Source organism: Eulemur rufifrons, chromosome 29 (genome assembly GCF_041146395.1).
Source record: "Eulemur rufifrons isolate Redbay chromosome 29, OSU_ERuf_1, whole genome shotgun sequence".
NCBI classification, from domain to species: domain Eukaryota; kingdom Metazoa; phylum Chordata; class Mammalia; order Primates; family Lemuridae; genus Eulemur; species Eulemur rufifrons.
The window spans coordinates 32,986,861-33,012,242 of NC_091011.1; the positions used below are offsets into that span (position 1 = coordinate 32,986,861).

The following is a 25,382-nucleotide window of genomic DNA, read 5'->3' on the forward strand; positions in this document are numbered from 1 at the left end:
AATTATTTCGAGAAGCCTTTAAAGATTATCAGGAGGACATCTATACAGGCATTTCTCATTTTATTATGCTTTGTTTTATTGTGCTTCACAGATAGTGTGGTTTCTTTAGAAATTGAAAGTTTGTGGCAACCCTGTGTGGAGAAGTGCATTGGTACCATTTTTCCAACAGCATGTGCTCACTTCACGTCTCTATCACATGTTGGTAAGTCTTGCAGTATTTCAAACTTTTAGATTATTATTATATCTGTTACAGTGATTTTATGATCAGTGATATCTGATTTATTATAATATTGTAATTGTTTGGGGGTGCAGTGAGCCACGCCTATATAAGACAATAAACTTAATGGATAAATGTGTGTGCTCTGACTGCTCCCCCGACCAGCCATCCCCTTGTTTCTCTCCCTCTCCTAAGGCCTCTCTCTTCCCGGAGACACAAGAATATTAAAATTAGGCAAACTAATAACCCCACAATGGCCTCTAAGTGTTCAAGTGGAAGGAAGAATCGAACATCTCATTTTAAATCAAAAGCTAAAAATTGCTTAAGCTCAGTAAGGAAGGCACATCGGAAGTTGAGATGGGAGGAAAGCTAGGCCTCTTGCCCCAAAAGGCCAAGCTGTAAATGCAAAGAAAATGTTCCTGAAGGAAATTAAAAGTGCTACTTCAGTAAACATACGAATGATAAGAAAGCAAAAGAGCCTTATTGCTGATATGGAGAAAGTTTCAGGGGTCTGGATAGAAGATCAAACCAGCCATAACATTCCCTTAAGCCACAGCCTAATCCAGAGCAAGGCCCTCAACACTGAGGCAAAACCCTCCACCAGCCAAAAGATTACAACTTGATGAAGGCTCAGATGATTTTCAGCATTTTTTAGCAATAAAGTATTTTATATTAAGATATACACATTATTTTTTTTAGATATAATGCTATTGCACACTTAATAGACTACAGTACAGTATAAACATAACTTTTATATGCACTGGGAAACCAAAAAATTCGTGTGACTTGCTTTACTGTGATATTCACTTTATTGCAGTGGTCTGGAACTGAATCCACAATCTCTCCAAGGTATGCTTGTATGCATCTATAGTAAATACCATTTAGAAGCAATATAACTCATATTATTTAGGATCTAACAGAATAAATTAACCAAATAATTTCAGATACATAAAATTCTCAAATATTAATATACCTTTAGTATTATTAGTCTTCATAAAATTAACAATTCAATGTATGCTTTGCTGCTAAGTGAATCATTGCTTTGTTATTCAATTCTTTTATTTTACTTATTATTTTACATTTAAAGTTAAGACATTTTATAGTAACAATGATACTGGTGGCCTAGGAGTCAGAAGCTGTGGGTTCTTCTTGAAGTTTGGAATGATTAAATTCTAGTGACTCTGCTGTGAGCTGCCTATTTATGGCTCAAGCATTCAGTCAACTAGTTTCTTTTAGCTTTGAATTTGAAAAAAAAATGTATTGTTTTACATCAGTGAAAACTTAGAAGGTATGCTTTACTAAATTTTTGGTTAAAATACTTCACAAGGACAAGTGCAATAAGGACATGTCAATAGTAGGTATTGGATATCAGTTTGTTACAGGGATGAATACCTGGATCTGGAACTATTCAGGGTAGAATTATGACAAAAGAAAAATACAAATGCCTTTTTTTAACATCAAAATAAAAAGCTGAAGTGGACCTAGATTTAGCTGCAGAGTAGGCTGTTGCAAGATTCCTGTCTTCTAGGAAGTCTCATTTCCTTTGCCTACTTTAAATTTTTATTTAACCTAAGGCCTTATGTCTCCTTGACAATCTGAAGTGGCAATTAGGAGATGATCATATATTCAAATTTAGTCAAGTATGTTTTAATTTCTCAATTTTATTTCTCAGAACCATAGACCTTCTAAGTTACAGAGAAGTTTAAAGTTCATCAAATCTATTTACCTTCAGCAACCACAGAGTCTATGGCTCAATTTCTTCTTGTCCCAATGTTTTATAACCAAGGCACATGGGCAAATAGAGAAAATAATTAAAGAACAGAGAAAAATTATGGAAAAACAAATTCCAAGAACGGATATGTTTTCTTCCTTCCTGCTATTGACATTACTTTGGCTGACATAGTTGCTTACATATTTAAGAATACACACACACATATATATACATATAAAAATAGGTGTTCTGATTCCAAGAATGTAAAAAAAAGTATAAAACTTTTCATGACGGTATTTTTCAGCCATTTCATTTTGACAACAGAATTTTAATAGCTTTGTAATATTTATGCTTACTTTAAATAATTAAATGAAGTATTCTTATTTTAAAACACATCCTGTTGTGCTTAGCCATAATGTCAAAGCAATCCAAAGACTTTAATTGCAGATGAGATGCTACAACTAAGTGAATTAAAGAGGAAGTTAAGGTTTTCACTTCTAATTTTCCTCTTCCCTGAAATGGACATCAGATGCTTAATGATTCTATAAAATTTCACATATTGCAGTAGACACAGGATAATGTATATATGTGTATCTCTGTAGGGAGTGTTGTCTACATCTCTACAATTATTATTGAGTATACACAATTAGCATAATCTATGCAATGCTGGAAACTTCGTCATTTAGAAGGAATTTCCTGACTTGAATAATATTTTGTACTAAATTTCCCAAGTCTGAGACAACACAATTTTGTTGTGGAATCCACAGCATGAAATAAAATTCTCAAACAATTTCATTAAGGTGGCTTAGTAGTTACAGTTTTTCCCCTATGGTGTAGGGTGTTTCTGCTAGTATCATTTGCATCAAGTTTAAAACCAAAGAAAATCCAAATACAATTAGGAAGGAGAGATGGGGAAAGGAGAGATTCCAAATCAGGGTGGATCCTCTTATTTTGCTGAAGTGAGGAGGATTGTGACGCAGCTTTGACAGCAGCAGTGGAGGAGAGGAAGTACTGATTACCAGCCGGTTGAACATTAACATGAGGGAAATCAGCATTATCCTGATTCCTGCATGCGAGAAGCACGTGCCACTCCTTCCTCTTTCTGCTCATGTAACAAAAGGCATTGTGCCTGCTCAGGGTAATTGGGCGGGAATAACATGCGAAGAAAGAGTTTCCTGAGTCAATATTAAAACCTCAGAAACATCCAAAATTTTGGCACAAATATTAGGTGGTTTTTTCTTTTCTTTTTGGGGGAATAAAAAAAAAATTCTCTACTAATTGGCAACAGCTTGGTACAGTTGTCAAAAATAGGGTATGTCAGTATAGCCTAAACAGTCAATGCCTATCTGTCCCCTCACCCCCACCCTACACTCATACCACCCCTCGACACACAACTCACACAAACACATTTATTACTAATTCTTCTTGGAGATTCAGCTCATGACTGTGTGAGTAACCCCCACACCCCTCTTTCTTTTCTGTTTTGAAAGCTGTCTCCTCTGTGCTCACGTAGCACAGCATTTATCCAAACCAGCCAGATGCACAAGTCCCTAAGCGATTGCGAGCACTGGTTTTGCCTCATTAGGCTTTGCATTCTGCACCTTGCCTAGTCGTTGGCAACAAGCCTTATCTTACTTTTCCTGCCCTTCACTCCTGATCCGATGGCATCTATTATGCCTTCTAAAATATTGGTTTGGTTTCAAAGAAGACCATCCTCAATCACAGCTGTAAAATGTATCATTAACCAAACCTTTGTGTCTCGTTTAATTTAACTGTATGTCTATAAGTTTATTCATAAAATAAAAGTTGTTCAATGGTATTCCGACAGAAAGGAAAAATCAGAGCAGCCCTTTGAAACTTTGTTTACTGTTATTGGGGAGAATAAATGTGAAGGACCAATGTGGTGTAATAATTAGAAAAGTAATATGAAGGTAGAGTATGGTCAGTATACAACTGAAATTCCTGCAGAAAACCTCAGAGGTATTGATATGAGCCTTAAATTACACCCCCTTCATAATCACCTAACCCTTCTCCCCATCTTCCCCTTCCCAAATCACAAAAATGACACTCCTAATGTCTGATCTAGGTGTAATCAAGTAGAATATGGACAGAGTAAAAGTTTGCAAAGAAAAGCTGGCTTTGTGTTCACAGATTCACTGAATTGCTGCCAGGAAAGGTGCCTTGGTTCAACCTCACAGGGCCTCATTTTTGGCATATCTTCGACCCGTTAGGCAGGCCCGGAATCTGCCCATGCTCTGCAATTCCTCATTCCTCCTAGGGAATTGTTCGGCCTCCTCCATGGCTCCTCCTCTTCTAATCAAGGTTCTGACATTGCCCATTGACCACGTTTATTTTTCTGCCTTTTGGCACTGGGAGCTTGTCTGTTGTAGGATAAAAGTGGAATTCTCTGCTGTCTACAGGGCTTTCCCCAGAGAACAGAGCATGAAACTCAAACTTATATAAAATCATATCCTGTTTGCAAACATCATATTCCCTTTGCTTCTCACTGATCTGGTCCCGTAAACCCCAGCACAGCTTGAGAGCCCATTCCTCATCTAAACAAATGCCATAAGCCCCTTTATACTTTTACAACCATGTCAGAAAATAATATTGCCTGCCAATAGTGATGTGATTGGAGTTGCCTCCTCCGAGCCATAAAAGCAGCGCAGAATCTGTTATCAATTTCTCTAAGTGTATCGGGGGAATTATGGGTCGATTCAGTTCCAAGTTATAAATGACAACTCAAAAGCCGCAGAAGTGTTTGAAGCTGGGAGCTGATGACGACATTATCATAAAAGCCTGCTCGTCCTTGCTTTTGTGGGTTTTCTTGTGGCCTATCAAGTGAAGAGGGGAAAATAAGGCTGAGAAATGACTTCAAGATTTCTTCACACAGCAGCAGGTCAGATGGCCAGGAAAATGATCACTATTTTTAGTGATACACCCTGAGGAGTGAAAACTAAAGTGGTCCTGCCATGGCTTTTGTTTGCAGAGTCCCTTAATTATCTTTTTCACTATGCAATGACCAAGGCCTGGGATTTGGTCAAATGTTCTTTTCAACTGGTGCATTTTCTTGTAGTGCAATCACATAGTCATCAGAAATGAGTCATGCCATAGTAACTAAACAAAATGAGAAGCAAACACAAAGGAATTCGGAAACCTTGAGATTTTCGCTCAAAATGCAATTCTGGAGAGCACATTTTAAAGCAACTTAAATACCATTCACCCTTGAGCTGCTTCGCCAGCACTGTAATTACTACATGCAATTTTAGGGGAAAATTTAATAAGAAGTAGAGATTTTAATTTCATAATTCCCCAAGTAGTCTCCTCAAAAGTCAATTAATCTATCAATGTTCAGTAAGTATATATTAAAGCCATCTAGAAAGAAGTTATATACTCCAGGACAGTAGTCCCCAACCTTTTTGGCACCAGGGACCCGTTTCATGGAAAACAATTTTTCCACGGTGGGGGGGAGGATGGCAGAGCTCAGGCAGTGACGTGAGCAACGGGGGAGTGGCTGTAACACAGATGAAGCTTAGCTTGCCCACTTGCTGCTCACCTCCTGCTGTGCTCCCGGTTACTAAATTTCATGGATGACAATTTTTCTATGGGACAGGGCAGGAACTCAGGCAGTGATTCGAGCCCGGTTCCTAATAAGCCACAGACCAACTGGTACTAGGCCACAGTCCGGGGTTTGGGGACTGCAGCTCTAGGTGACTGGAGTTTACTTTAACAATTGGGGATCATTGAGTGTTTTAGAATTGAAACCAGTGGGTCCAGTTTAGACACTCTGAGCCAGAATTGTGCCTTAAGACAAAAGCAATTTCAGTAGTTTCCAAGTTCTCCAGGGTGCTGCATGTTGCCAAGTTGGGCCGCTCCAAGTTCATAGTGGGTACCTTTTGTATAGTTAATATGCCTGGGATTGTCTTGGAGGTGAAAATTTAGACTGGTGCAAATCCAGAGAACCCAGTGTTTCTCCTAGGACTTGTATCAAAACCAAAGATCTGAGGGGGCAAGATGTCTCCTACATGGCTAAGAACAAATTTAAAACATTTAATTGAAAACAAAAACAAAAAGATCGAATCAAGCTAGTTCACTAGAACATCAAGTGCAAGCTTGCGCACATACACACATACAGTCACACTCACTTGGACCTACAAAAACACCACCAGAAGACATACAAGCCATTTGACACAGCGCCTCTCTCCAGCCTTCTCTAGCACTGATGGAGTCAAACTAATCCAGGCTTCCTCTTCCTGCTTCTTCCTGGCCATGCTAGATTTACCCACCACCACTGCTGCCACTATCAGATTAGGAAACACTAAGGACTTATTTTATGACCTGCACTGTGCTTTATGTTGGATGTACAGGCCAGAAGCAGCAGTAAACATTCATCCCTTGATCACTTTTATAAGTTTGCTAAAGCAGTTCTGGGTGGAGAATAAGAAGTTACTTTGGTATAGGTTTAGAACAGTTGAGTAGAGATGCTTCATGTTCAGGGGATAGTGAGTTAGAGGTGCATCCCAGGTGAGATTCTGGAGATGAGTCCCCTCAATTCACCTCTGAGTTATGAACTAAATGTACAAATGCTCCTCAACCAAACCCATTGTAAATCAAAAATATTAAGTTGAAAATGCATTTAATACACCTAACCTACTGGACATCATAGCTTTGCCAAGCCTACCTTAAACATGCTCAGAACATTTACATTAGCCTACAGTTAGGCAAAGTCATCTCACACAAAGCCTACTTTATAAAATAAGTGTTGAATACCTCATGTAATTTATTGAGTCCTGTATTAAAAGTGAAAAACAGAATGGTTGTATGGTTTTCACTGAATGCATATTGCTTTTGTACCATCGTACACTGGTAAAATTGTAAGTCAAAGCATCGTAAGTCGGGGACCATCTGCACTTGTAAATGAGTGGAGCTGGATGGCCACAGCACTTTAAACAGCTTTGATTTCCTCCACATCACTGTTCCCATTAAGTAGTCATTTGCTTTGTTTCATACTTAGCCTAATTTGCAGGTAAGCTGCCATTCTCATAAAATATCCACTTGGGATGTTAGAAAATAAGCACAAAAGCCAATGGAACCCATTTTAAAAGTGAATTTGTCCTCTGCTTTCTAGAATGATTTTGCAAGCTCCTGGCTCCACAGGAGGTTTGCTAAAAAATGAGCAAGCATTAATGTGGGGTGCTGACGGTCCTGTGCTGGCAGTCAAAAATCACAAGTCTTTGGTGAGCTGTCACAAAGGGGGCCACGACACATCAGCCACACAGCTGCACTCCTGGGCTCCAGGGCGTGAGGGGAGGCTGCAGCCAGTTTGTTAGAGATGAAAGCATGGAGGGGTCTAAAAAGCTCTCTTGGAACTCCTTCACATGGATATGCACATTAACACAGTACTTCCAGCTTTTCACCCTTTGCTATATTGACTTCAGGAAAAATCACTTCTCTGAGCCTTCTGTTTCTTATCTGCAAAATGGTGTTAATAATAATGACTATTTTATAAGGTTGTTATGAGACTTGGTAAATGTAAAGTCCAAACAGATACAAATGGCTGTAGTTGCCATTTTTATTTCCAGAGGGGGCGGAATCACAGGTAAAGGAACAAAAAGCTACCCCTCACTAAATCCGGCCTCATTAAAATGATAGAATGAACTGAAAAAAATATGAGATTTCCCTGTATAAAATTTAGTTATAGCAAAAAATTGTCTAAAAACATCATATATACGTGACTAGTTTTGTTCTGTCCCATCAATATCCAGGAAACCTAATTGTCTTATCTTATTCCTTGGAAACCTCACCTAAAATTATGTTTTCCTAGCATAATTTAGCACTCAGTTCTGCAGGATGATGGGTTGTTGCTGGTAAGGGTTAAATTTAAATAGATTGCAGGTTATACGCTATGCTCTAATCATTCACAAAAACGTAGACATTTTTCTTCATATGTTGCTGGATTCAAGCAAATTTATTCTTGAAGTGTAGTATAAATATCTTGGGTCAAAAGGTTTCATTAATTACTGAAGACAAAGATGGCCCTAGGGAGTTCACAATCAAAATGTCCCACAATGCAAAGCACTTTGTAAAGTTTATGCCACTTATGTAAAGTTTATTCTTTCACCAAGAATATAATGTACATACATATTCAGCGTGATTCTATTGAAAATAGAATTCTGCTGCAAAACTGTGTTAAAACCTCTTGTATTACTATTTCTCCACCTATATAAAAGTCTAGCAGAGCTGGCTTCATGAGTGTTTGACCTGTGCAGTCACACAAGAGCTTATAGTCACAAAGGCTTCACTCTTGGTTTAATTCTGTTACTACCATCTTCAAATTTTTAATAAGTTTTGAACAAGGGGTTCTTCATTTTCATTTGGCACTTAGCCCTGCAAATTATATAGCTAGTCCTGAAGTCTGGTATAACCTTTACTGAGAAACAGACTCAACATAACTGAATAGAGAAAAGATTTTTTTAAAAGTTTGTGTTATTTAAAAGCAGTGGATAAACTAATACTTACCCCAAGTCCACCACAAGGTAATGAGGAAAAAAACTTTTGAGAGTCACCACCTATATAGTTAGAAGACACAAAAAATATATATAAATTGGTAATATAAACATAATTTTTAAAAAATTTGGTATTCATTAACATATAATATTATGTCAAATGGTATTTATCACTTGACTCAAGGAAATTGATAAAATTGTAGACAATTATTCAATAGAGTTAATTTTCAGAATATCATCATTCTGTCTATATGTATACACAGGCAAGAACCCAAAACAAACCAATACGAATATTATTTCATGTGGAGTCTATTGTTCCACAGGAACAAATACATGCCCATGAGATCTGAGTTACAAGATTTTAAAAAAATTGTCCTACACATCCATACTATATATAATAATTTTTAAATATATAACTTATAGTAAGTAACTCAGCTATTCACTGAGTGTGTTCCTCCAATGGGATATTTTGAGCCACAAGGTTTATGACACCACGCACTGTCATTTTATAAAAATTTCCAATATTAAAATATCTTCTCAAATGTATAGACTTATTCTTAATTTCTCCTTCAGACATAGCTGAGTATACTTAGCTATTAATATAAGTAGCTACATCTACTAAAGATATAGCTAAGGCCAAGTACACCATCAGCCGCTCCAACATCCACAGTTTTTTAAACAAGACACTTTTGAGAAAGAATTATTAAGAAATTATTAAGAAAGAATAATCCCATTTGGCACTCTATATAATATCAATATAAATTTTAAAATCTTTAAAAATATATGCCAACATCTTAATTGCAATTTTCTCTTGAAACTGACATTTTATGGGACTTTTAGTAATTATTTTGTTTACCTGTGCTTTTATTTTTCACATCATCTATTACATAATAAAGAAAACAGTAGTAACTGCTCCTAAACCTCTCACACTAAAATCTGACTGTGAAGAAACTGAAGGGAAAGGCAGTGAACATTTCTATCTCATGATCAGATGATTCTGAAGTAACTCAGGTCATTTAGAAGGTCAGTGGTAGAACCAGGTACAAACCTCCAGTTTTCCTATCTCACTCATTTGTCTTGTTGATGATCAATGATACAAAGAATTAAAATTGAAAACAGGTTTGTGGTGGAATTCACATGCCATGTCATTAAAAGTCTAAATATCTTTTACCATCATAAAAAAAGTTTATTTTGAAAACAGTAAATTGTATGGATAGGTTTTTCAAATGCAATTACTAAAAGATGGAAAATGATAAAGAAAAGTGCAAATGAAGATGTCTAGTTATATAGAGAGATCTTCATAAAAAAAGATGAGAAGTCAACAGAAAAAATAAACAAATAATATTAAAAGTAATTTACAAAAATTATTAAACCCTAAGAGAATTAGGAAAATAAAGACATCCTACTTAGGAGAATTTTATTTAGCAATGTTTATATTAACATAATACAAAACAGGCAAATAATTGATGATTTAAATTTAGTAGTGTGCAAGAAATTTTTCTCACTGAATTGACTAGATTTGCTTTTTAATTATGTTCTATTGCCTTATCAATGGACTAAAATCTGGCTAGCTACAAGATAATGGAAACTAGTAATAAGAACGACAGGAATATTAATGCTAAGGAAAACTCTGTACCAGAAATAATTGGAGACAATGTTTTCAAAGTGTCACCTTACAGGGTCTAGAGTATTTAAAGAGATAAATGATGCCCATTTTCAAATCTAATTATTTTATAATCTATAGATGTCTTTCAAGACACAAAGACTGATTGGTCTGGTTATACTGCACTTTTATTCAAATCCTTCCTCCTAACTCTAGAACATAACATACCAAGAATAGTAGTATGGCTATAATTCAGAAAAGACATCCCCCATCTGTGTTGGGAGGACTTGGGGGAGGTAGTGAGATGTATGGGACTGAAAGGAATGAATGAAGAAAGAGAAAATATCTTGATCATTATGAATTTCTATACATTCACATATGGCAGGTTCAACCTGGGCTTTTAGATATAAGTAAAAGAAGCCACAAGAATCCAAATTTCACAAAGAACAGAGGTACGAAAAATTAACCTTTTAAAAGAATGGGATTACTCACTTAGAACTCGGGTTGAGGAAATCAGCTAAATGTCTGTATTCACCAGAGAAACTGAAGTAGTTTGGAAGTGTTATCAAAATTGAAGTTAGTGCTTGACCTCAAAGTCTGACCAAATGCTGCATCACTGTTTACCTGCGCGCCCGTAGCCTACACACAATGTTGAAATTACAGCACTGATCATTAAGAGGTGTCTATGAGACTCAGTATGTGGATAGAATGCTAGCTTTAAAGTTATCAATTGTAAGAATATTATTTGACATTAAATATTTAAAACTAATGAGATATATGACCAATTTATGTTGATATTCATAATTTGATCTCAGACTATTCCAATAAAGTTCACAGGTACCTAGTCTATGTATGCCTAGGTTGATTTATACTTTGGTACCATAGTTTTCAGAAAATGGGACGATTTGCTACTTGTTTGTTCTTAACTAAATTAAAAAATAATCACAGGGACACAGTTTCCTATATTTAAATGCTTCAGTATCTTGACCTCATAAAACCATGAAAATTAAAATGTCTGGTTTACTTCATCTTTGTGGTTTTTGGGGTGGGATTATTAATTCATGTTAAAATAAGAACATTTATTACACAGTATCCACAAGAAAGAAAGTACTTTGTGTAAAGTGGCAGCATGTATAGAGACCATTTCCTTCAACAGAGGGAAAAAAAAAACGTATAGCGTATACAAGTTTAGAGTGATCTCTTTGTATTTATATCAATAAATAACTTTAATTCTACTATATAAATTGTTTTTCATCATCAAATTTGAGCAATACGCTTTCTAAAAATGGAGTAGTCTTTATGTGTCCCCCTTTCTGCCTATTTCTCTCCAAGCTACAACTACTTACTCTGTTACATGTGTGTGTAGGCACACACACACTCATCCACATGCCTGTATTTCATAAATTTAGGGATGCCTGCCATTCATATCAAAAAGGAAGATTGTAGGTGTCATATTGGGTACTTATTAACTTCCCCTTAAAATTATTTTCCAAGATACCTACCTACTACATGTCATATACTGCTTACTTTGGAGTTGTTTAGGACCAGTTAACAGAAAACCATTTTGAAATTATATTGAGTTAGGTGAAAAGGTCCAATAATTTGGAACTGACACAACGGGTTTATTTGAAAGAAAAAGACCAGAAAAAGTCCTAAAACACCTTTTTTAGTTAAAACTCAAAACATAATCTTGTTGGCATCTATTGAATGCTTAAGTATTGTTATTCAATTATAAAAGGTTATTAATAAAACAATATAATTACTTCAACTAAAATAATGTTTTGTCAGTAATATTTTTCCAAAAATCTGTTGCTTCTATCACTCACATAAACTTTATATAAAGCTCTGCAACATAAATTTCATTTTAAAATCTGATGATAAAATTTTGAGAAATCTTACATTAATAAAAAATTATGTTTTAGAGTTTTCTATTTCTGCCATTTACTGTACTATTTAATATCATAGGTAAGGCCTGTATTAAATAGACTACATTAAGATTTTAAATTAAATCTTACTATAAAATGTAGTGTGCTGGGCATAGTAATAAGGATTTTCACTTAAAATAAGTTTACTATTCCCTTTGTCTGTTAAGTTCATAGAAGAGAGAACTGAAAGATACAAAACAAACAAGAAAGGTGAAGATAAATTTGCATAAAGAATGTGAAAATCTTTTTTTCTTTTAGTGTAAACACACAAGGAGACAAATTCAGCAATGTATTTATTCCTATACACAAAAACACATTTGGAAATGCTGTTCAAATAAAGGTTCATCTTAAAGTAAACATCATGGAACGTACACTGGCATTTTCTAATGCAGGAGTTTCTTAATCTACATTGGCTTCTACTGTAAACGACTCATTCCACAGAGCAATGCTGTTGGAAAAACTGATTTTTTGTCACACTGCTTGCCAAGTATTTTCAACTGACACCAGCATTGACTAATGACAGTGCTGGAATGTGCTGTTCTCAGTAGAATGGGAGCCCGTACAGACCTAGGAGTATCCGGGGGTCCAGCTTCTGTCCGTCCAGGGGGTTGGTGCCATACAACAGTGAGTGATGTTCGGAATGAACAAGCTGTATTTCCTCCAGGCTGGCTTTTCGACCTTGAATTCGCTGAAAGAAAACAGCAGAAGCCTACAGTACTCCACTGACAACAATTTAGAAGAAAATGAGACCTCGAGTCACATTTACAATGATTAATAATGGGCTGAGTTTCATCATGCAGGAATGTGACACTGATTTGCTTAGTAAAGCAGCACGATAATATTTGAAAAATTAGTGTATGCAAGGTTCAGATCCAATGGATTGCTTATACCTAAATGGGCAATTGACAGAAAGCATATTCTTTGCCATTAAAAAAGAAATCTAGAACAAAGAAATTAACAGTTAATTCTTTTGTAAAAGTATCAGCTTAAAAACAAACAGGGGCTATTGTTTAGCTGAGAAGTAAAAGTTATTACAACTTTATTTTACACTCACCCAAAGAAGTTAGAACAAATACCTTGTTCTTTCCTAAAGGACGTACGTATTATTATATTTTAATGTATTTGATGATCATAAATATGTTAATTATGTGACGTGTGCACCTCACAGTAGTTTTAGTCTCAATATTCCTCAAAGTTCTACAGGCTGGATGACAGTTCAGGATTTGTTTATCAATGGTCTGTGATGAGGTTGACATAAAAATTCAGAGTAAATATTTAGAAATTTCATGGCAATTTGATAGTATTTTTATGTCTTTTGAATCTAATGCAATCTAATAATACTGTATGGGTCTTCAATTTTTATTTCACTTTTGCAGTATTTCATTTTTAAAGTATTTTATAAAAGTATTCATCTGTGACAGACTGGAAATTAAACAAAAACAAAACCTGCTCTTTAACCAGAGGTAGTTTGAGACACTCTAGTCTCAGTCAATTTTTAACACACAGACTAGGCAGAGACTTTCACTCCATCTAATAAAGAATGGTACTTCAACGTAGCCAAACATGTACATTCAGCAAAATCCCAATTAGCCAATATGCAAAGTGTTCTTCCTGGCCACATTTCTCAGTTGGCACATAGACAACTGAGCCCGATAAACATCATGCTGGTATATGAAGTTAATTAACCTTAACTTTTGGAAATTACTGTGCTTCCTAAAATTATACAGACAGTATTAATATTTCACTTAAAATATATACTACTGCAAGACAGTTGTAAGGTAGTATTTAAGTGCATAACTACAGGGAAATTAAAAAAGAATCAATTTAGGAAATGCTGTCCTCTCATATTCCTAACTGAGGAACCACCAGTGCACTTAGAAACTTCAGGTGACAACAACATCTCTCTCAGGACCAGGACAATTCCATGTCTAGCCTCCCTGGTTTAAGGTGATTTGGCTGCTGCCAGGCTCTTTGAGGGCGATGTGGGGTTCACTGAAGAGGCAGGCTGGGAAAACTCCCCTATACTGACACCTCCTCAGCATTTACTGTGCTTGTCTTTGAAAATAAATGACCAGGTCATAGTGAGGGAGGAATGGTGGAGGACTCGAGGGAAGGGAATGATAAAGCGGAATCTCCTTAACACTATCTGTACTTGCAGAATAAACAAACATACTTATGCAATTTTCTTTCCATAGCATTGAAGCGCCCTGCTTTTGACACAATCATTCAACATTATGTAACCCAATTTACATTTCTAGAAAAATAAAGATATGTTTTAAAGAAATTATTCCAGGTAGGTAAGATAAGAATTTTAATGCTGTGGACTCAGGCAAATTGAATACTGGCATTCTGGTCAGCCGTCTTTCTGATTAAGAAACAAACGTCTTCTTGAACTAGGTAGCTTGCAGGTAAACATTAAATTTGGAAAAGCTGATGGAAGACCAGAACAATCAAAGAAGCAGAATGACAAGTAAAGAGACAAAATGAGCAGGAGAAAATTCAAAGTCAACATTAAAGGGAAACATTTCAACTGTGAGATTTCAGCGGGTGGAAAATCCCCCAAGATAAATAGTGGTAACTCCATGGTTTGAGTCATCTAAAATTGGACTGAGCAGGACACTGGAAAACAGACTGTGGCAACCAATCCTAGTCTGGCAGAATAATGAACACCATGAAATAATAGGGCTTCTAGCTCTCCTTTCTATGGGTCTATAAAATCCATAGCCACTAACATCATGCACGCTGGTATAGTGAAACACCAATATCTTAAAACATCGTCAGCGATATAACTCACAAACAGACCCATGTTTTGACTAGCATCATAAAACTTCAGTTTTTTTTCTCTTTCTCTTTTTCTACAAAGATTTTTTTCAGCTCTAAGTTGAATTTTTGCTTCTGGCATAATGTTAAATATCATTAATGAGAAATACATCTTTATGTTTTCATATACTAGTCATGTAAATTTACATACCATCCCAACTCCTTTTCTCATTCCCCTACAACTCCACTAGCCTTCCAGCCGAATGCTCAATCACACATCTGAACAACAATCTGCTAACAAGACTCACTGTAATTGACAGCAGTTCAAATGCTGGTAAAAATCGTAAGAGGACACCTGCTGAATGTCAGTCATCCCCTTGTGTGAGATCAGTCAGCCAACAGTAAGGATGGAGCATCTGGCCCAGCTACCTAGAGCTTACTTCTTCTAAGAATATTCCCTTCTAGTTTACGCTCCAGGCCTCACTCTCATTATTAAAATGTACCACCATTCATAAGTTTTCACTTTGCTGTCTACTTTTTTTCCTTCTCCCTCTTCTTCTTTTTGACTCTAAGCAAGTATTTTACATTGGCTCTTCTTATTACTATACTAAATATTTCTTTAAAAATAATTGCACGAAATATAAAGACGTACTCATTCTTGGCAATCACCTTCTGCTTCTTTGGTTGCTAGAGAACAAGACCCATAAACACAGTGCACATGTTTCTACAGAGAGAGAGCAGTGAAAACCAATTCAGTACAAAAAATATATGCTTCTACCTGGAGATAGGATCTGGAAAAAGCATGTTGTGAGATCTGTATCTCACAGAGACACTTCTATGGGAAATTGGCTAACCTAAAAATTTGGAAATAGCAACAGCTTTCTTTATTTCTTGACATGTAGGATTTCCTGAAGCCGATCAGTCTTACCTCACTTTATCAGATGCCTTAAATGTGCCACAACTTTTCCTCCCGTATTGAGAGCGCCAACAGTTTCTGTTTTCTGGTATTATCATCAGTAGTTTAGTATTTTACTTGTTTAGGCTTAAATATAGATATTCCCACTTAATCCCTTGCCATATTTTCTATTTCCTGTGTACCGTTTATTCCTTCATTTCTCTCTCAAGATGTTCTCTTGAGTCAAAGGTCAATAGCATCATGAATCAAAAAATAGGATAAAGTGCTCTGATAATCTTAATTTAGGGAGACACTGGTTTCCGTTCTCAGAGATACTTGGTCTGCAGGATGTCTATGTGAAATCATCTAGATACTCTGACCAAAAAGAGTTTTGAGAATCCTGAGCATATTGGGACAGACACTCAGTGCAAATAAGGGATGGATTTCATCTGAGGATTTCTCACCTGAGACCCAAATATCAAATACCTTACTGATGTAGGCCTAGGAATGAAAGCTTATGGCTCTTCTTTCATCTTCTTAATGAAGAAAGTTTGTGATGTAGGATCGTGCTGTTACATTATCATTCTCTGTGACTTGCACTCAGTTTCTTCCCTGAGAGTGCAGAAGGAGCTGATGCTCATGAATGCTTACTCCAAGTTTAGGAATATGATCATATTTAGTTCAAATCATATATTCAGGTTGGAAGTTTGACTAACGTCATTTAAAATAAGCATGTCATTGAGTCTCACAACACACCATGGTCCTTTCCTAACGAAATAGCCTTTCTGAAATAAAGCCCATTAATGCAACCTGATTATAGAAGGAATGTTCTGAACATGATCTACAAAGTCCTACCATGACAGGATAAAATGCAGCCTACCCACACCCACCCACACACAGAGCACACACACGGTATAGATTCATATTTTTTTCTGCCAAGGAGCAGAGAAAAAATGAAACAGTTCTATTCCTTCCCCTCCTGTGTTCAAAGCCTGGATTGAGGCCAGTGTCCTAATCAGTTCTCATTGGCCCTGGAAGAATCAGAACCTTTTGTAAAATATAATAAAGGGCATAAAATCATGATAAAATGCATGAAAAAGCAGTGCTTTTGGTTAGGGAACTAGAAATAATTTAGCAGAACAGATGGATTGCATTGGTTTGGTATTATTGAGGACATGAAAGGGCTCATTTTGTGGCAGTTCCAAACTAAGAGAAAACGTCCAGCTTAAATCTGACAACTCAAAGTACCTGCCTCCACTGGGGGGAAACTCCATTTTCTTTAATCATTTTCAAAGTGGTGACATATTAGGCAAGAATTTCCACTGAAATGTCTCATTTTCTGAAAGCGTTTTATCCATTGTCCCTAAATACAAGGATTTTTAAGTTTTTTTTTTCTCCAGAAATCTATAGGGCTGCAGACATTAAAGAAAAAAATCATAAATGACTTAATAGTGTCAAAGTTACCCTCTGCCACAAATACAGCACTTAATATTTAATGAGTCAATTCATAGTCTTATTGATTATTCTTGATACACTTTTTTCTCTTAAAAACAAATACAAGGCTGGGTATGGTGGCTCACACCTGTAATCCTAGAACTTTGGAAGGTTTAGGCAGGAGGATCGCTTGAGCCCGGGAGTTCGAGATCAGCCTGGGCAATAGCAAGACTCCGTTTTTACAAAAAATTTTTTAAAAATTCGCCAGACATGGTGGCACCCACCTATAGTCCCAGCTCCTTGGGAGGCTGAGGCAGAAGGATGGCCTGAGCCCAGGAGTTGGAGGCTGCAGTGGGCTATGATGATGCTACTGAACCCCAACCCCGGGTGATAGAGGGAGATCCAGTCTCAAAAAAAAAAAAAAAAAAAAAAAAAAATCTAGTCTGATTGCTCATGCCCAGGCATACCTACTAGAGTTTTTTAATGCTACAACCAACTGCTTCTTTAAATGTTACATAAAAGATGGTTTTTAACTGTCCCCCCACCTGCAAATCTCCTTCTATATTGCCCTCCTCATATAATAACCTGTATTATTCAAGGCTCTTCTCATGATAAAAGGGAAGTGAAAGAAGGAAGGAAGCAATTAAGCAGAGAGGCGCCTTAACATGCTTTTGGTCCTTTCTGTTGGTCACATAAAAAGAAACAGAATTGCAAGTTGGGAGTCCTGACTTCCAGTCCCGACTCTCACATGTCCTTAATGTGTGTGTAGCCAGCTGTGAGGCATCTCTATAAGCCTTTGGTTTTCATCTCTAAACATAAGGAGGTTTGACTAAATTATTTTAACACTGCCTTTTAGCCCTAACATGATAAGATTCTATGTGAAATAACCTTACCACAATGAAAATTTAATAAAATACGCTTTACTTTGATTTATGGGTTTGCCTTAAGCAAGCAAATATGATAATTGTAATGATAAATTGCATGGCTGAGGCAAGAGAGGAACCTATGAGGATTTTCAAAAGGAGTCCAGCTATTCCTGGAAGCTCATTTCTTATAACCATAATCATAATTGAAAAATAAGAGTATTTTTCAGAGCTCATATTCCTGCCCTGTGACAACATCAAGATAATGAACACTTAATAATTTTTTAAAAATTTTGTGTATGTCACTTCTGAGTTAATAACATTTCTGTTTCTTAGGTTGATGCTTACTTCTCTTTTCTCCCATCTCGAAGTATTTGATTCACTTGCTTATTTGTCTCTATCTTGTTAAGATTATGCTAAGAAGCTGAGCTTTTTTTTTTGCAGGGGTTCCTATCATTGGCTGTGCCTTGGAAACAGTTGGGGTAGTTTAAGAGGCACTGATGCCTGGGTCCTACCTCCAGAGCTTCTAATTAACTTTGGGTGAAGCCTGGACACCCAGATACTTAGAATCACCCAATGGATTCTAATGGGCAGTCTTGGTCAAGAATCACTGTTAGAGGGAGCTGTCCATTCCTCCTGAACACAAATGAATTCAAGATACTGACACTGTACTGACCAACAGTTGGTACTATGGCATAAGTAAAATGCAAGGTCAGTGATAGAATGTTAGGGAGTGAAAGAGATCTATCTTATCTTCAAAGTGTCTTAACACTGCCTGATTCAGTCATTACTATAATATTTATTTTAGAATATTTCAGGGCAGAGAGCAATTTCCAAAGCACATCAGAAAAGCAGCAAATCCCATTCAATAATAAAGGTCTGGGGTGGCAACAAGCATATGTACTATATATTGTTTAAGTTTTATTTCTACCTATTTCAAATCATTATGCTCATTAGAAAGCAAGAAAAAAAAAATGTTATCCCTTAGTTTAACTACTCTATTTTCACAATTCTTTATGCAACTGAATCTCCTACACTGCAATTTTTTTAAATTGTAAATAAACATTTCAATGGTTTGATTTAAAGCATTGCTTCTTTTTATAGTAACCATGTATGAAACAAAATTTCTCTCCATAAGTATGTTGTGTTATTCAAACACTACAATTTTCAAATGGCTGTAAAATATATAACTAGTTATTTTTATTAATAAGCTTTAATGCTGCTGTTTAACGCTGCTGTTTCAAAAATCTTATAGCATGTTCCAAATGGACTCAGAAGGACAGCCTCTCTTATTTACTTTTGGTGGCTGTTTTCCACGTTGATTCTTTCTGGCAGAAATTTTTAAAGAAATTGCAAATCATCTTAATTCTTATTATAAACTGCACAATTACTTTTGATGCATTTCTCTCCCTTCATCTACTCCACTGTGATATACAAGTACCTCTTAGAATAATGACATAATGTACCCTGGTTTATTTATCACATTGAGATCATTTGTAATTTTTCCCAAGACGGCCATATCCTTTAGAGACAATTCATAGGACTCCCTGTTCGAGTTTCTTACTGCTTTGTGGTTAGATTCTAAGACAAAAACACATAAAAAAAATTTTTTTTGCAAACTAAACAAAATAGTAAGCTGTTATGTGCTGCCATCTAGTTAGACTACTCTATAAAACAAATTTTAATTGAATTTCCATTAACTCGAAGTGTTCAACATTTTTCAGTCTTGATATCAGATAACCTGCACCTTCCAAAAGTGTTTTTCTACAGAATAATATATTCCCTTACTTAGATCTGGAAAAAAAACCCAAAACATATTTTTCCTTTTTTCTCGTTTTCCTTCCGATGTGGGGAGAAAAGGTGCTGGAGATCCTATCCCTGAGCTCCTTAGCATCTGAGATTTTATCCTGAACTTGCTCTCCACTTTTCTCCTTGGCTCTCCACTTTTCTCATTGGAACTACTGAGAAGTCCCAGAAGGGACAACTGTAGCTCAGTTTTGTGTCCCAGAATTGTTTTGTAATTACTTTCTGTTGGCACTTGAATAAAAGAGTTAAATATTTCAGCACAGTATGTTGCTGATGGTTTTTACTTATGAATTAAGCGAAACAAAGTTATTCAATATTAGTCGCAAAGAGGCAATGCAAATTCCACAAAATATGCAATCCAACAAAAGCATTATAAAATGTTATTATTCTCAAAACAAATGTGAGAGCAAGCAAATGTCTGTGGGTGGCTTGGTGGGGCTGGGAGTCATGAGTACTTCTGGAAAAACAACTGCAAGTGCATTTGTAACAGATGATGGGTCATTCTCCGCAACTTTTTTTGAGCACAGATGAGCACATTCTTTTTGTCAGTAGCACACACTTTAGCAACCCAGCTACCTAATCAAAGAGCTTGTTTCTGAAGAGGACACCAAATAACCCCTCCAGATCCATTTCTCATGGTGATAAGAAAGCTGCTGGTTTTGCTCTTTGCTCCCAAAAGAATCGCTAAACTAAGTATAAATGATTCAATAGGGGAAAAAATTAAATGGCATTGGCATGAAGGACTACTAACTGCCTCAAATTTTTAAAAACAGTGCCACGTCATGCCAAAAAAAGTTAACCCATGTAACCACTGTAATCTAATATAATGAAGACTAAATGTTTTCTCTGGCTGCTAATCAGGACTAGTGTCCAGAGCCAATTTACACTATAGCTTTCAAACTAAGAGCAATGTGTTTACTCAAACATTCTGAAAATTTATTCTATTCTTAACCAAAGAGTGTTATGATCCAAATGAATTCCTTAGCCATTCTAGTTTCAGACAGTCCTAGAGCTAGAAGAGATCCTTGCAAATATCCTACCTAATGGCTTCATCTACACGTGGGAAAACCAAAGGATCAGCAAGGTTAAATGACTTGACAAAAGTATACGAATAATTGATGGCAGAACTGAGGTCAAATCTAATGATGAACAATCACCTTTCAAGGAATCCATCTTCATTAATTTGCTACGTTGCTAAATGACTTGACATAAAACAAAAGTTTGACTTGTGGTTAAGTGTACTGTTTTGAAACAAAGGAGCCCTTTTAATCTTTTCAAATTGCCATCTTTTCTATCATTTCATTAATTGTAAATGTGATTGCTCTCTTGGTTGAGGAAAGCTGACTCTCTTCTGCACGCCAACAGAACTGAGACTCCTTCTCTTTTTCCCATTGAACTAAGTAATGCCAATACATAAAGGAACCCCAATAAAGATAGAAGGAAAAGTTATTCCAGTTAAGATCTGGGACACTTTCTCCTTCACACTCCGGTATATAACATTACCTCCTCTGTCTCCAGCTTTCAGGGCCCCTTTGATGCTGTCAAGACTAGGAAGAAGCCGACCACAGTCTTTCTCATTTTATTTCTTCCCCAAGCCCAATCAATAATAGAGTCTTCAAAATCACAGCAATATCAAACTAGTGATTCAAAACCCCTGGGGAGTTTGTAACTATATATTTATTTACATGGTCATTTGATGAATGTCTGCTGATCCCTCCAGATGGTAACCTTCTTGAAGACAGGGGATATATCTTTTCAACTCCTGCTTCTAACAGAGGTGCCTAGAAAACTCAAATTCTTGATAAATATCACTGAATGGATATATCACTGTTCTCAAAGTGTGATGCCCAGACCAGCAATATCAGAATCACCAGACACATGTTAGCAATACAAATTCTTGGACTCCATTCCAGACCTACTCAATCAGGAACTCTGAGCTTGGAGTTCTACAATCTGTGTTTTGGTATCCTGCCACATGATTCTGATATATGTCTACATTCGAGATTTCTCCTCTGAAAGCACAGGTCAATTTCTAACCCAGGGTAGCTACACAGACCTGGCAGGAAAATAGTATCAAAAGATGGCAGATTACTATCTAGATACTGAGAAACAATACATTGACCCAGCTTGTACACGTTATATTCTTATTTGATTATATCATTTTCTCTGAAATCTAATAAATCCTCTTTCTTTTGATATAATTGAGTTGACTTCACAGCTACCACAACCAGGAGAGGAAATTGCCCATACTGCTTAAGACAGAATGATAACCTAGACATTGGGCCTGATACTGAAATCCCTGGAGTTCCAGCCAGCAGAGACTGTACCCCGTCATGCCAGCTGGCTTTAGACGTGACGAGGCAAGGGAGCTGGGGTTTAACTTCCTGATACCCCTCCTGGCCAGTTTAGAAAGAATAGCTTTGATTCTCTTTATTTAAGTCCTTGGCGTTTCTTGGCAAATAAGTTACTCACACCTGACCTGATACCCAACTTCCTCTTTTGGAGTGAATAAGTAAACTCCAGTGGGCATATACTGTCATTGGCTTTGATTTCTTTAGAAGTCTCAGAAACACTAATCAGGAAACTTTTGGGATAGGAACCTTTTTGCCCTTTCAACTAGCCAAAGCACTACCATGCACACAGAGTACTAGCTCCATTAGATCCCTTACCTCTTATGGGGTGCTTCTCTTCTGATTCTTCAAGACAAATCAAAAATTGTAAAAGAAATTCACAAAGAATTTGTGTCAAGTATTTCCTTTGTGCTTAGTAAAGGAATGGGCTGGGCAGAGCGCTGAATAATGACATACTATTTCTGAGTGGGCTAACCTGGTTTGGAATAATCTCTGTATGTTCCATTTTTATTTCCTCCGCTACTCTTCTAGTAAAAATAGTCAGGAAGAGAATATAAGTCATAAAAACAATATTCTCCTTTTGGTTCTATGTTTTGTCTTATACAGAACTAAAAGTCTCTAGAAAAGGATAACATTTGTGTAGTAATGGTTTCTAAAATTCCGTTCTGAATATTCCTAAAATTGTTCCCACAAGGGCAGGACATTAAATTCCTAGGTGTATTAAAATGAATTGTTTTTCAGTGGTTTTAGAAATTCCATTTCATGTTTCAGTATAAGTTAGCATCTCCTAAAGTCATAGAGCAAATAAATTCATCTAGGCATCAATTTCTTTGATAATATAGGAGCAAATAAATACATATGGGCAACATTTTCATTACATAAGAAAGCAAATACCTGGTGACCTGCCATCAAACTATTTTGGGAAAAGGGAGGTTTGTTTGCATCATTGTGAAGTTTTGGATGAGATGTTTGTGCTTGATTTTCATTAAGAGCACATCTGATCTGGGCTCTTAAGTGTATTTAATTTGTGATTAAGTTTTATCAGGAACTCTCTTGTTTATCTGACCAGGCTGGGGCTAGCCTCACTCATTCTCATCAACCCTATCATGGTTCTGACATTTCACCCTGTTTGATATCACATTAGTCAGCGCTATATAAATTGAATTGTATGGTTTCAAATAATACAGGACTAAAATAATGTGATGTGTGAGGAATTGAAAAAGAAGATTAACCAGAAAGGGATGATAATAAACTTCTTAATTTTAAGACCAGTGTGAACCATACTCATTCCATTTATTTCTGTATTCTGCTCCTTTCATAAACAGTTCTCCTTCAGGTAATAGGTTTTAGGAATACTATTATCTAACAATGCATTTGAAGGCCATGATCAGCCACTGCCAATTTAAAGTGGCTGGGACCAGGCCAGTTGCTGCAGGATATAACAAAACCTTGAATGTGGAAAAATGTAAGCAGCAATGACTCAGCTGGCAAAAACACAGAAAAATTGCAGAGCAGAAAAACATCTATAGCAGATGCAAAAGTAAGACAGGAATGTTCACGTGAATAAATGTATTTTGTCCATTAAGACCAGCCTATCTCAAATAAGTCTTGCTGGTCTCCTTTATGGACTCCACATGGGATTGTGTAAAAAAAAAAAATGATTTGGCCTCCAAATTGCATTATCAAAAACATAAAATCCTTAAAGATAACTGTAAAATTAACCAAAGATATGCAATCCTTCTGCCATACAACATGGATGCCACTGGCAAAGGATAAATAATAGACTTTCACTCAGAAGAGAACCAGATAAATAATCTAGCTCATTTTTCTTCACTTTGGGGTTTCTACATAAAGGATACATTTAATCAAAAGCAGAGCTTTAAATATGAAAAACGTTTGATAATTCCATCATAAACATATAATAAAACTTGTGAGGCTAAATCTATACATGGTGCCTTAGTGTATTCATTCACAATCTCAGATGTTGAATGATCCATAAGATATTATCAACAATTCATTGTAAGAAAAATAACCAATTCAGTTCCCCTATTAGGCGGAATATACTATTCACCTTTTAAAGAAAAAATCCATAAAAATTATTTATCCTTAAAAATGAATCCACTGAATAAACAGCTTTGCATCTAGAAAAGTAACTCACACTATAAAATAGAGGTAAGCATACTTGCCTTTAGGAGCATTCTGTCTTCTTCTGAATTTCTATCTCAACTAAAATATTTTACAGGTTCAGTTTGAACTAAACTGAATTTGAATAGGAATTTCATTGACTACATTACGAAATGCCAAAAAATAATGTACTATAGTTTGCAAAGAAGTGAAGTGAATTGATACCAACTATATAAACAATTATATAATCAGCACTTTTTAAAGTCTGACCTTAGAATTTATATATGCAAATAATCATATGCACTTTGCATATGACACTGAAAAGTACTAATGAAACATTTCTTTTTATGTTATTGAAGTATAGTGAATTTAAGACGATTCCAATGTATCAGTTTTCTCATGACATAACAATGGTCAAAATACTATCCATTTAATTATTTTCCTGGGCAGGTGAGAACTATGTTGGATTTCCTTCTTTGATATGCATAGAAAGACAATATAATCAAAGAACAACATGTTAAAACGTCAGCCTGTAAGAACAGGGAACACATCTGTCTTGTGGAATTTTGCAATTCCAGTGCCTGCAACCTGTCTAGAACATAATAATGATCAAGTAAAAAAAATATTTTTAAGCAGTAAGTGTAAAGTCATGTGAGAATACATGGAGGATAGTTTTCTTTAAAAAATGCTTTAGACTCAAATGCAAAATGTTAGTGGATTTGAGACAACAATGGACATTTATAGCAACTACACCAAACAGCTGCTGGTTGTTATATATTTTACAAATTTGACAATGGAAACACTTTTGAATTGATATCACTTTTATTTTTAACCTTTAAAAGCCTAAAGAAATAGATTTTTCTAGACAAAAAAGGGGTTCACTAGGAATCTACATAAATGAGTCTAAAGAAATATTGATAAAATGATATTAGCCAAACCCTCACCATAAAATTATAAAAATATTAGCCACTTCAGTATAAATCAGTGACTTTTATTGACAAAGAGGATAGTTACTCTTTTAAATCTATTCATTTCCATGAGGCAAAAGTGGCATATATCTGAATTCAAAATTTAGCTTATAACAAAAAATAATAATTACTTAGCACTTAACACTTTGCAAAGAGTTTCTCAGAAGATGAGCTCAACAAATGATGCCTATTTGCAGACAAGGATGCTACCATGTGTAT

At 35.9% G+C, this 25,382-nt stretch overlaps 1 protein-coding gene across 1 annotated transcript in view; it reads right to left on the reverse strand.

The window, feature by feature from the left end:
* Positions 1-25,382, reverse strand: part of HDAC9 (histone deacetylase 9) — an 830,046-nt gene that overhangs the window by 171,062 nt on the left and 633,602 nt on the right. The window contains exons 14-15 of the mRNA XM_069462244.1: positions 12,530-12,650; positions 8,448-8,497 (exon numbers count right to left, since the gene is read on the reverse strand). Coding sequence (XP_069318345.1) covers positions 8,448-8,497; positions 12,530-12,650 — 171 coding nt within the window. The remainder of the gene's footprint in view (positions 1-8,447; positions 8,498-12,529; positions 12,651-25,382) is intronic.